The sequence below is a fragment of the Thunnus albacares genome, chromosome 4, assembly GCF_914725855.1.
Source record: "Thunnus albacares chromosome 4, fThuAlb1.1, whole genome shotgun sequence".
Classification (NCBI taxonomy): Eukaryota; Metazoa; Chordata; class Actinopteri; order Scombriformes; family Scombridae; genus Thunnus; species Thunnus albacares.
In genome coordinates this window covers 15140310-15153186 of record NC_058109.1, presented here as the reverse complement: position 1 = coordinate 15153186, position 12877 = coordinate 15140310, and the positions used below count along the sequence as shown (strand labels likewise).

The 12877-nt window shown below is 37.9% G+C and overlaps 1 protein-coding gene across 2 annotated transcripts in view; it reads left to right on the top strand.

The window, feature by feature from the left end:
• Nucleotides 1–12877, top strand: part of col2a1b (collagen, type II, alpha 1b) — a 51958-nt gene that overhangs the window by 25169 nt on the left and 13912 nt on the right. For both annotated transcript variants that reach the window (XM_044349605.1, XM_044349606.1), the window contains 17 exons: nucleotides 308–415; nucleotides 703–756; nucleotides 3124–3222; nucleotides 3957–4010; nucleotides 5145–5243; nucleotides 5563–5616; nucleotides 6117–6170; nucleotides 6593–6646; nucleotides 7040–7093; nucleotides 7708–7752; nucleotides 7842–7940; nucleotides 9364–9471; nucleotides 9574–9627; nucleotides 9744–9797; nucleotides 9961–10014; nucleotides 10381–10434; nucleotides 12483–12590. In XM_044349605.1, coding sequence (XP_044205540.1) covers nucleotides 308–415; nucleotides 703–756; nucleotides 3124–3222; nucleotides 3957–4010; nucleotides 5145–5243; nucleotides 5563–5616; nucleotides 6117–6170; nucleotides 6593–6646; nucleotides 7040–7093; nucleotides 7708–7752; nucleotides 7842–7940; nucleotides 9364–9471; nucleotides 9574–9627; nucleotides 9744–9797; nucleotides 9961–10014; nucleotides 10381–10434; nucleotides 12483–12590 — 1206 coding nt within the window. The remainder of the gene's footprint in view (nucleotides 1–307; nucleotides 416–702; nucleotides 757–3123; nucleotides 3223–3956; nucleotides 4011–5144; nucleotides 5244–5562; nucleotides 5617–6116; nucleotides 6171–6592; nucleotides 6647–7039; nucleotides 7094–7707; nucleotides 7753–7841; nucleotides 7941–9363; nucleotides 9472–9573; nucleotides 9628–9743; nucleotides 9798–9960; nucleotides 10015–10380; nucleotides 10435–12482; nucleotides 12591–12877) is intronic.

Below are 12877 nucleotides of genomic sequence, written 5' to 3'. Positions count from 1 at the left end.
TTTAGCCATATAATAAACATAAATAACAATCATGTTTAAGATCAAGCACATTTGAAATCAGCAGATTTTAGATATTTTAAATTACATGATCTGAAATGACCTTGTGCTTTCTCATGTAGTCTGATAGATACAGAACATATCAACTCAAAGTGATTAGCATCTCTTACTGGTGCTGAAATAGGTTTCCTCAAATTCACTTTTGCATGTCCAATCATCACAATAGACAATTTTTATTTCATTTCTCAAAAGTCTTTGAAGCCTTTTTTCGTCCTGTACTAACACAGTCTGTTATGGATGTGTTTTCCAGGGACCAGCTGGTCTTCAGGGACCACATGGCCCACAAGGAGAAGAAGGCAAGAGAGGACCCAGAGGTGAGCCTGGTGCTGCTGGACCACTTGGACCTCCTGGAGAGAGAGTGAGTGCTTTCAAATTTGTCAAAATCAGGTTATTTTAGAGCTTAATGAAATATATTCTGGTTGGTAACACTCTGCTACAGCACTGCCACCCAATACTGTATTGGTGAAAGTAAAACCTATGGTTTTAATCAGTAATGCAAATAATTTCAAGTAAATTCAGTTTTAATGAAACAAAATGATTCCTTTTCTTGCTTGGTACCTCTCCAAGCACCATTATGAGATTCAGTGACTAAAATATCATTGTTGTAACCATGACCCTGTCTCCGGTGTGGTGTTTTCTGTGTAGGGAGCCCCCGGTAACCGTGGTTTCCCTGGACAAGATGGTCTTGCTGGTCCCAAGGTGAGTGTTGTCACAGTTACACTCATTCCTGAGAAGAGGTTTTTATCATCACTGTAGAAAAAGAAAATCTGCTCTGAAAGAGAAAATGAACAGTGCTGCATCAATAACATACAGATATGGTAGAGGCATGAAGAGATTAGGAAATGTATGCAGCAGATGTGTCAATAATCACGAGTATAAACCTGTGACTGTTGTTGCATATTGCATTTGGAAATTGCTGTTGACAATGATGTAGTCCAGTATTCTCGTTGGATTACTGTTTGTCTTTGACTGTTGCATTGACAAAATTACATTTCTGAATCACCTTATCATGATGTTGTCACATACTGAAGGACTCATATTGCTTAAAAATCACATCTCCATGAAGTGCAATTCAATTTCCTTCAATTTGACTCCATAACCTTCAAATCCAACCATGAAAAAAACAACACTTTCATATTTCTGGTGCTTTAGTGTAGCGTCATCAGAACTTACAAATCTGTCTTTGATTGTAGGTTTTTGCAGACTTTCAGAATTGACATTATTCTGCTGAAGCATTTTTTTTGAGGGTTTTGAAAGTCAGCCCTCCAGGCATTTCACACAGGCCTTTATAGGTTCTCTGTTCTTCCAGAAAGTTAATCAGCCTTCACACAGCTTTAAGGCTCAAGGGATAGCATGCCACCACCAACCGACCAGCTTAACACAGAATGAGAGAAACTGCCCCAAAACAGAATATTTCCATCTTTAATCTTACTCCTCCAAGCTCATGTTCAAACTTTGATTCATTTAGTTTCATTATTGTTTGACCAGCTCTGAGCATAGTTTTTTTTATTTTAAATATTTAGGATTTAACAACTTGCCCAAAATCTCTTCTGGATTATTACAAACTGGAGTAGAGTGCACTTTCTTTCAGCTGGCTTTTTAATTTTAATGCAAATCCTGTTTTGTCTAGTAAAGATGGTGCCTTGATTATACTGGTTATAAGATGATGTATTATAATTTTGTTCAGGTCTTCTCAGTCTTGCTTTGGACAAAAATGGTATTGAACTGTCCCCCTAGAAGCTTTCAGTTGAACTGCAATCAGGCAGTGAGATAGTTTTCAGCACTCAAGGAGAACAATTTGACCGTAAACTCCTTCACTGCATTATCACAAACAACTGAAAAATATGCTTCAGTTGACATCCTTTATCAACATTTAAGTAGTGACTATAACATACTTTGTAGAAGAGAAGAAGACGTGTGTTTGGATTATGCATGTGTGAATATAGGGATGGAGTACCTGATGTGATAGCAATTTGAGAAAACCTCACAAAACATTTCTCAAAAAAACAAGAAATATAGAACTTTTGATTTGTGCCATATATAGTTACATAATTTAATGTATTCTTTGATTTAAAAAAAGAGCTCTACATAATTGTAATTTTTCATGAACAGTTAAAAGAAAATAACATCCTCATAACTTTCCCCAACATAATGTGTCACTGATATATTTTTGAGTTTTTTACACAAGAAGTTACGACAAAAAAGACGTTTTATAGGCTTTTACAGCTATAACTTTTTCTCTTAATGTAATAGTTTTAAAAGCACAGAAGTCATTTGGAGATCTATGTAACACTTGAGAATAAATTATTTAGAAATGAGGATTTTGGGATGACTTATAAGCATTAGTCATTCGTCTTATTTGACCTTGCTGTGGTAGAGGTAAATGCAAAATACATAGACTAAACATTTTACATAATTTTGGGAAAAGATTTCACTGAACATATTATTGACTCTGTTGTCCAAGATGACATCTCTTGAAGATAACTTCTCGCCTAATTAACTCAATCAAGTTAAATTGCACAAAATGACATGCACTTTTAAAATCATGTGCTTGATGAGGCACGTTATAAGTGAAGGGCCTGTTCAGGGTTCACAATGAAACCATATTAGCACCCTTACTGATGAATGATGAAGTATATAATAAATCACTTTTTTCGGTGTAAAGCAAAGACTGAAATTGCTGAAATTGGCTGAAATTTTTGCTCCAGTTTCTCCATAACTGAATCTAAAGCTCACTGTGCAGGCAGCAGTGATACATGTAACTCCACCATGTGGCCATAAGGTGGCAGCATAGCTCTGAAGCCCATGATGCACCAGTGACCTACATGTCCCATATCGCCAAAGCCAGCATCTCATTTAACATTATCTTCCCCCGCACAATTTCATTTATACCAAAATGAATCTGCCAGAATTTAATCTTCTCATCTCCAGCGGCTCAATGAAACTCCTTCAGACTATTAAAAGGGAAACTCATTTCCTCTGTGGTTTGAGAATTGAAGTGTCGCCCCTTTACTAATTTGACTGAGTGACCAACCCCCTGTTTTTAATCTCTCTCTCCTAACACAGGGAGCCCCTGGTGAGCGTGGACCCTCTGGTGCCAGTGGTCCCAAGGGTGCTAACGGTGACCCTGGCCGTCCTGGAGAACCTGGTCTGCCTGGTGCCAGAGTAAGATCTTTACTAATCACATGTTTCACCTGTTTTACCACAGAAATGGGCAGCAAAACATGTATAAATAAGGAAAAATAAATTGATTATCAGATTGATGCCTGTGTATTATCACATTTAAAATAATTTGGCTTTGTTACCAGTTAGCCTAACTTGCTATGCAGGTGAAAGATGATGTCAGATGTCATCAATAATTCACATTGTGCTTTAAAATAGAAACTGTATGGTGAAGTTCAACTAATTATTATCTAGCTGAGATTTGGACCAGCGCTAATTTGCTGTTGTGGTACATTTCTCAACTGATAATATACTGCTTTCCTGCAATAACAGTGTTGGGATTTTTTTTGTTTGTTTGTGTTTTTTGTTGTTGTTGTTTTGCTCATAAGTGTTTTGCTCGCTCCTGGAGAGATTTAATTTCCCAAGAGCAACACAAGTGGCTCTTGATATTACTGAATAATCACTCTGGGGCGAAGAAAAACAAAAGCAGTAAACCGAGTTGTAAACCGAGCCCAGTAACATCTGTCACCTTAAATGTTCTCTCTAATTCATATATCAATTCTTAGTCATTTCCATCAGTAGGTTTTGGAAGTTTTGCTAGCTCCACACAGGCCCAATCAGAGGCGTAAATTCAGTTTCCCACAGTGCCATATGTTTGTACCTTTATTCAGCATGTGTCTGTATGCAGATGTCTGATGACTTATCTGGATTTCGGCTGTGTTTCTGTTCTCTGACAGGGCCTTACTGGACGTCCTGGTGATGCTGGTCCTCAAGGCAAAGTTGGACCTTCTGTGAGTGCATTTTTGTAACAGCTATAATGTGATTGTTGTGTGATGGTAAACCATTAGGAATAATCACACATCATTTATCCTCAGTCAGCATTATGGGTTTTTAATATTACACAACCAGCAAGAGATTGTAATTTTAGCAATTGTGCTATTGACACGTAATGAATCATAAGTGGCTCATCAAATTGAATTGCAAATTACATTGATTTATCCACCAATCTACTGTACCAGCCTGATTCCCAGTAGTGTTTGTGTTTCAAATGAGCTAAACTGCAGAGCGATAATGTCTCATGTTGCTTGCTTCAACATTCACGTTGAACTTAGAATGAAAAAATTGACTGGCCTGAAAAAAATATATATATTGTTCATACCAAACACCAAAACTCTCCACTGGAAAATCCAAGTGATTTCTTGGCACCTCTTTTGCATGTTGCAAATCGGCCATTTAACTCATCTGTAGTAAACCATCAAAAACAGTGACAACAGATGCATTGTAAACACTTTGATATGAAAATGAGAATTTTAAAACAACGTTATGTTTTGCATTTTCTAACATACAACAAGTTTGCTGTTCAGGGACTGTATTTCATTAAATCACCGTAGCTTACTAACAGTGATTAAGCAGTTGTTTCTTTTTTTTGATTGGCTGACTGAAGGTCTGGCATATGGTCAGACTGATTATGACTGAGTGATTATTCGATCTATAAATTCTTTGCTTCTTGGCTTTCCTTTTTTACCCCTCTGGGGTTTGTTGGGTTTATTCTTTCATTCATTTCGGAGTAAGGGAGGAAGTGAAATTTTCAACTAATTGAGTAGCAGTCGTATACCTTCAGGCTATATTCGACATTTCTCTGCTACTCCTCTCTATTCCACATCTCCAGTCAAACACAAAGTGTGATTAAGCATTTTCCAGTGTCGCCTCCAGTCTTTGGAAACAGTTTACACGTCTCCATCAGACCCATCTTTTGACAGCTACTTTTGACTCCTCAAAAATGTTATCATGATTGCATATATTCTGTTATTTATTCCCTTAGATTATGTATTTTGATTCTTAATTTCTATGAAAATCATTTTGGTCAACATTTGAGGTTTTTAAATGTGCTCCTTAACAAAATTGATTTAACTCTCCTCCACTAGGGAGCTGCTGGTGAGGATGGTCGCCCAGGACCCCCCGGCCCACAGGGTGCCCGTGGACAGCCTGGTGTCATGGGATTCCCCGGACCCAAGGGAGCAACTGTAAGCAACTATGCAAAAAAAAAATGAAAACATGAATGAGTAACACAGCTGTGGGAATTATCTATATAGGAAAAATGTTCACCTGTTTCAGATTTTGGGCCATCAGGACTTACTACTTACTACTCTTATTGTCTTATTTGTCCTTTCTAAAATAACATCCCTGGATTACCTGTTCAGCAATACCCAGAGTACTGCTAAACCGTTTTATGCCATTTGATTTGCACCATCACATGTACCCTCTCTGCTCTCAAAATAGGTCCCAAGCGAATCAGCAGTGACCCTGTGATTAACTGCTGCTTTTTGTTTTTGTTGTGATTAGGGTGAGCCTGGCAAGTCTGGTGAGAAAGGACTGTCTGGAGCTCCCGGTCTGAGAGTAAGTTATTCACCTTTTCTATTTCCAGTAACCCACTGATAACGTCGAAATGTATTTTACATATATTTTTTCCTGTAATTTCAAAATACAAACATGCCTCTAAAGCATGAATTAATCAGGTATGTAACATAGAAGAAACAGCCGCTCTGGAATATACAATAATAAGAAAATACTGTTTAGAAACCAGCTAATAACAGTCATACTGTAGTAGAGTAGACTGCTTTCAGTCTCTGGATGTTCATGATTATTAATCAGGTGTCCAATTTATTAAACAGATTAAATTAAAACCTTTTTTCCAGATATGCAGGGTGTTTTGTAGTCTGTCTACTATGACTCACCATTGATCTACTGTTCAGCTTCCACATGAGAAGCATGTTGAAAAGCTCAATTATAGCTACAGTGTCAGATGTCTATCTAGTTAATAGCATCACCTTTGGCTTAACTCTTGATATTTATCTATTTGTCCCCCCCTACCTCCTTCTCTTTCTTCCTCTCCTCAGGGTCTGCCTGGCAAAGATGGAGAAACTGGCTCTGCTGGACCCCCCGGCCCTGCTGTACGCATCTCTGTCTTCCCCCATCCCACTCCATATAGCTTTAACACTGATATTATCTTTCCCCTTTCTCAGTCTGTACTTAGAAGCCTTCAGTATCTCCATTTCCCAGACTGCCATGACGATAGCTCTGTCGGAAAAAAATAATCCTTGACACAAATGTCCTGACATTGTGAGATGGCATCACTGACTCAAAGACTTTCAGCCTGTTTTGAAGCTTGTGTTTCAATGTGGTTATTTAACCCGTATAAACACTGTAAAATGTAAAAACTCAATTACATGAAATGTTTACTGATATCAGAGATTCATAATTGGCATATTATAGTAATATTTGCCCCATTATCATCAACATCAAAATCATATTTGAAATTCTTGACACTTAGTCAATGATAGAAGTTGATTGTGATTATGAATTATTTGTTTAGGGCCCTGCTGGAGAGAGAGGTGAGCAAGGACAGCCTGGTCCCTCAGGTTTCCAGGTGAGTCTGTCTGCTTCTACCTTTATTTACATGTTAAAGCTTATTTATGAATACAAAACTGTAACTCTAATGCTTTCTGTGCTGCAGTAATTGTATGACTGTTTTTCCAGTGTCTAATTTCCAAAAAAACATGGCACTGACAACTACTCAGTTTCTCTCTGGTATTACACTCAGCTTTGCAAATAAATCAGAACAGACTGACCTGAATGAAAATTCCCACATTATGACTGATACAGCTACATGTTTTTAAAGGATTGACCTGCTTTTTTTATTACTACATAAATATGGTTTAAAATAGCATGTGTTGATTTATTGCTGTACATGAATTTGTGTCATTTTCGTTCATTTCTGTTTCAATGTTTTTTAAGATTTTTCTGTGTTTCCTGCACACAGGGTCTGCCTGGACCTCCTGGCCCACCTGGTGAGGGAGGCAAGCCCGGAGACCAGGTGGGTGCACTTCTTTGGTGAAATTAAGCTTATAAAGTCAAAGTCACTTAGAGGAAATTCTAGCCTTGTGCTGTTATATGGTTGAAGAGGAGATGTTTAGTCCAAAAGGTTGTTGTGCCTATGTCATTAGAAGGACATTATTATTCGAATTTGCTTACAGCAACTGACCCTCCAGCTACCTTACTCCCAACCCTGACAGTGTTCATGTTCTGCACCACCATTTCACTGATACAAGACATTTAAATTCAGACCTGTGTCCTAAAATGAATGAAATAAGGAACTCTGCCTCTATCTAGGTTGTTCCTTTATGAAAGCATCTTAGTATTAAATTCCTGCTATTTATTTTCTTGTTTGTCTCACTGTGGATGGAAAAATTTAGCATCCATGTTCTCCAAATATATTAGAACAATCATCCTATAAATATCTGGCTCTCACTAATAATGAATTAGTCAGCTGGGTCACTACTGTACCCCCAATCAAGCATAACTAATCTATTTGTAGTGGTCGCACGATTACAGATAAGAGTTCCTCTTTTACAAACATACAGATTTGATTTATCAAATACAGATTGTGCATATCTTTTCTCCTAACTCCTCTTCTGTTTCTCCTTCAAGGGTGTTCCTGGAGAGGCTGGAGCTGCTGGTGCCACTGGACCCAGAGTAAGTTGATAGCCTTTAATTTAAATTCACTACCGTTTCGATGACTGATTGTCAAACATGTAGCTGATTGTCGCTGTGTCACTGTGCAGGGAGAGCGTGGTTTCCCAGGAGAGAGAGGAGCTGCAGGGCCTCAGGGTCTGCAGGGACCCCGAGGTCTGCCTGGAACTCCTGGAACTGACGGACCCAAGGTGAGTCCAACGTTTGCTCTTAAAACCAGAAAGAGGCACATTTTTAAACATTATCCCCGGAGGTGTATTTATGCCACTGGCAATAAAGCTCTGCCTATACCGCCAGTTTCTTAATATATTCTTATTGCATACAGCAGCACAGCAACAGCAGCATTTGTTTTGGCAGTAATTATCCCAAGTATTTGTGAGTTTCCAAGGTGGTAAGCCACCAAGATCTTGACACATCACGTCTTATTTACAATTAAATTAGTATATGACAGCCTAAATAATACCTACATTGCATAAATATATGGATTATACAGTAATTTGTCAGAACTGTATTGTGATTTGAGGAAGAGCTCAAAGCGGCTGCAATTCCTACTCTTGGTTTGTTATCTGGTCAGATTTTAATCCCAGTTCATAGGTTTTCCTCCCCTAAGGTCAGACAGGAGCGGATAGAGAGGATGAGGATTATAGAGCTGACTGAGTGTGAATATGATGGTGATAGAGGATGGATGATGAGACAGTTGTGGAGGGTGAAGCTGGATTCTGAGAAAGATGCAGAATGTTTTGCTGCAAGAAACAAATTGTACATTTACCCCCTTAAGTAAAAAAAAAAACAGTTTTAATATATTCACAAGCAGCTACAAGGCTGTGTGAGCCCTGTGGTTACAGCTTAACGATTGGAGAGTTGGTGTTTGTGTGTCTGATCTCCAGTCTGACGCTGCAGCAAAAAGCACTGCCAATAAGCCTGCCATCTTTTGACCAGGAGTGGGCCTGGTGGAGCCACTTTGAGAAAATCTAAGCTTGTATTTGCTTCCATTTTCTCTGCTTTGATATTCAGAACTGAGACTGTGTTATGACAAAACCTTAAAGAATCTAAAAGTAAAGGAACATGTGGAATTTGAGATATTTTTCATGTCTAACATTGACTGACTGATTAATCAGTTGTTTTTTCATTTTATATTTTACACTTTTGTATATAAGATTTGGTCAGGAAAGTTGGTAAAACTTTATTTTAATCCAGAGAGTGAACAACCTGTTTCAGGTGGGCCACAATGTTTTCACACTGCTCTTTCAAGTTTTCCCAATTATGTGATAACCTTGAACAGAGCATGCAGAGACAAGATGTGTTTGGGTCTCTGTTGTTGAATAAGTAGATGCATTCTCACTCTGCGACAGCACCCTTTTGTGTTTCTGACTCATATCTAAATAAAACCAAAGTCTTAGCAAAAGCAATCTAAAATATGACAAACAAACAAAAGAACTACTTTGTTCCCTCGATTGCATTGGTAAACATATGGCACCTTCTCACATCTGCAGCAGGTGCTTACGTACGTACATTATTCAATATGCAGTGACCTGAAGTAGCTTTTCTCTCTGTGTCTCGATCCACTGCTGTCATTGCACTAACCTCTCTCCATTTATTTTTACTCCACAATAGGGAGCTATTGGACCTGCTGGTGCCCCAGGAGCTCAGGGACCCCCCGGCCTGCAGGGTATGCCTGGAGAGAGAGGAGGTGCTGGCATTCCTGGACCCAAAGGAGACAGAGTAAGCCACAGTATAAAAGACTGAATACTTAGACATTTAATATGTTGAATTGTATGTACTTTGTATCAAGTTTTATGCCTAAACCCCTGTCAACCCCCATAGGGTGACATTGGAGAGAAAGGACCTGAAGGTGCTTCCGGCAAAGACGGTGCCAGAGTGAGTGATTGTCTTCCATTTTATTTTTCATGACAGCTAATTGTCAGTGATGTCAGTGTTATACTAATTCATTGCGTCACAATTGTTCAAGTCTTAAAACTCATTTTGTGTTACAGGGTCTCACTGGTCCCATTGGCCCTCCTGGTCCTTCTGGTCCCAATGGTGAGAAGGTGAGCACTATATCATTTTTAAAATCTTTTAACTATTGACACAGTGCTTTGGCCTTGCATTCATCTTTGGAATCCGTTCATAATGTCATTAACTGTATATATCTGAACTTACTGTTCATATCTCGATGTGTGTTGCTGATGCAGCTGCTGTCTTTTCTTATAGGGTGAATCTGGACCTGCTGGTCCTTCTGGTGCTCCTGGTACCCGTGGTGCTCCTGTAAGTGTCACTGTTAAATCAAGGTTGATTCACCCTGAAAATGTGATGCCATTATCTGTGTAAAAAAAGTTCAGATTATTAATTTAATGCAGGTACAGCAGCTTGTGGTACAAAAACTGATTTCTTCGGTTTGAGGGAGGATTCCTCAAGATATCCACTAATTCAATTCTCTATTCAATAGCAGGTTTTGCTTAAGAGACAGTCGTTTTGTAAGATTTAGAGATATTTTTAAAATAGGTTTTCTGTATTGATGTTGGAGTTCAGGAGCTTTTTCAGCAGATCACCCACTGCTTTCACTTTCAATCAATAAATAAACCTTAAACTATTTTCTGAGTTCATTCTTGCCTCTCTTCCTTCCTCTTTCAGGGTGACAGAGGTGAGACTGGACCTCCTGGACCTGCTGGATTTGCTGGACCCCCTGTAAGTAACAAAAACAACACTGACCAGTTCTTATTTCTGCAGAAGTCTGAATAACATGACCCCAGGGCCATAGACTAAATGTCATGACATTTATATATTGATATAAATGATATATATATATAAATCTTTATTTAAATATCAAGTTATACTTTAGTTGTCTTTGTGGCTTTTCTATTCAGTCATTAATATTTATGATTACACTGAGCTACTGTAAGTGAATTTTTCATAGATGATTTAAAGGAGATTCATTGTCAACCATGTCTCCAACGATCTGAAGCGACCTTATGTGAAGGACAGAAAATAAGTTGCAGCATAAAGCCAACAGCTTGGCTTTTTAAATATGCACACAGTATGTTTAGTGCAACTCCAACTAAAATGTAATATAATGTACATAAATTGAAACACAAAATTTAGCAAACCGTGTAAAATTAGTAATACAAAGCTGATTAGTAAAATAACAAGCACAGCAATTAGTAACTCCTCTAAAACTGACAATGAAAGAAATATATGATTATTGGATTATAGCACAGATAGGTACACAATATACATCTATAACCTCAACACCTTGATAATAAAATTACCAGTTAAAGAGCTTTGTGACTCCTTTATTCACATGATAAAAAAGGATATAAACCCTCTCTGCATGTTAAGTTACCTGGAAAATGAGATTCTAGTTTAACGGACATGTTCCTCTTTATCAAAAGAAGACATGAGCTGTGTGATGACAGACATCACCTGATGCAACTTTTCCTTTGTCAGACCTCTTTTCTTTAACTACTGTCTAGAAAGACTTGGATATCTAATTGCTTTTACCTCTATTTTAGGCCTGAGTGAATCTTTTTTTATCTTGACTCATGTATTGTTTCTTGTGTGTTATTCTGTGGGGAGAGATTAGTGTGCAGACAGGAGGAAGTCTTCTTATTACTAATTCATTTATTTCCTCCCAGAGACTCCGGGCAGACATCAAATAAATAAATGTTTTTAATAAGCGGCATCCTTCCAAATGGATTTTCATCAATGTTGTTGTGTCAATACAGTTTAATGAGTTTTTTTAAGGGTTGCACTATGATTAATTATTGAATTTATTTCAGAATGAATAACGCTACAAGGTGTCAAAATACTTTTTGCTTCACAGCTCACAGACTGTAACATCACAGCTTATCACTACACAGACTGAGAATAGACGCCACAAAAAACATTAGCAGCTCTTCAAAAAACATAAGGGAGTGGAGCACACTGATTAATTTGCAGCCTTTAATTGTGCAAACAGACTAATGTTTCGATACTACTGGGTTTGACAGTAGTGTCAAACTGAGAAGCACCTGATTCAACTGCTTTTTTTTGGAAGATGCGTGAAGTACCCTGTTTCTATTAGCATCCCTTATTTGATACATTGAAATCCAACTTCACACCTCTAGACTTGTAATTGTTACTGAAGCAATAACAATCCCAATCAAGTTTTCTGTGAAAACAATAATGAAAAGAAGAGGAAAGGTGAAAAAAAAGATCTTTTCTTTCATTTTATGTAAATTTTTATGTAAATTCCTTCTGAAGTAAATTGCACACTTGCTACTACTTTAAATCAAATCTTCAGTCAAACTTTTGGTGAACACCTGCCACTCTGGCAACAAGTGACATGATAATGCTAAATGCTAAAATATAGCATGACAATAGCACTAATAGAGAAGAGTCATAAAGTTAGTCAACTGACTCAGCGATATCATTTATTTTCATTTAAGTTTGCTAACATTAGCCACCATAAGCTAATGGTCAAACCAGACCAAGGAAAGGCTGTATCTGCAAAAACTTTGAGTGTATTAAAATGAGCAAGGGTTTGTTTTATGCCTTGTTAATTCAACATTTCATTTGTAACAGAAACAAGATGTAATTTCTTCTTTCAAAAGTTACATGGTCTTGCTTTAAACATTCCATGTCTGTTTATATACAGAGATAGATAAAATATCTTCCTCATTTAACTTTTACTCAAGCTTCATTTGTTGTTGTTTATGTCTAACATATTTAATAACTGTTTCTGTTTTTTCCACCAGGGTGCTGATGGTCAACCTGGAGCCAAGGGAGAGCAGGGAGAATCTGGACAGAAGGGTGATGCTGGTGCCCCTGGACCCCAAGGACCATCTGGTGCCCCTGGACCTGCCGTGAGTATCTCTCTAGGCTCTTTTACTCTGCTGCTGAATAAAACAGTCATTTTCTCTAGCTTTGCCTTAACCTTAAAACATGAGGGTTTATACCAAAACCTTGGATGTTTGCAGCCTATTGAAGTTTTGAACATAGCATAACAGTTCAACAGACATTCAGCATTTCTTATGAGACAAAACATGTATGAGTGCACATGTTAAATGTTTGTGGTAGGGTTAACATCAAGCCAGAGTGAAAGCTCTCCTTGTCACTGATTGTGCCACACCAGGCAAAGCAACTGAAAGTG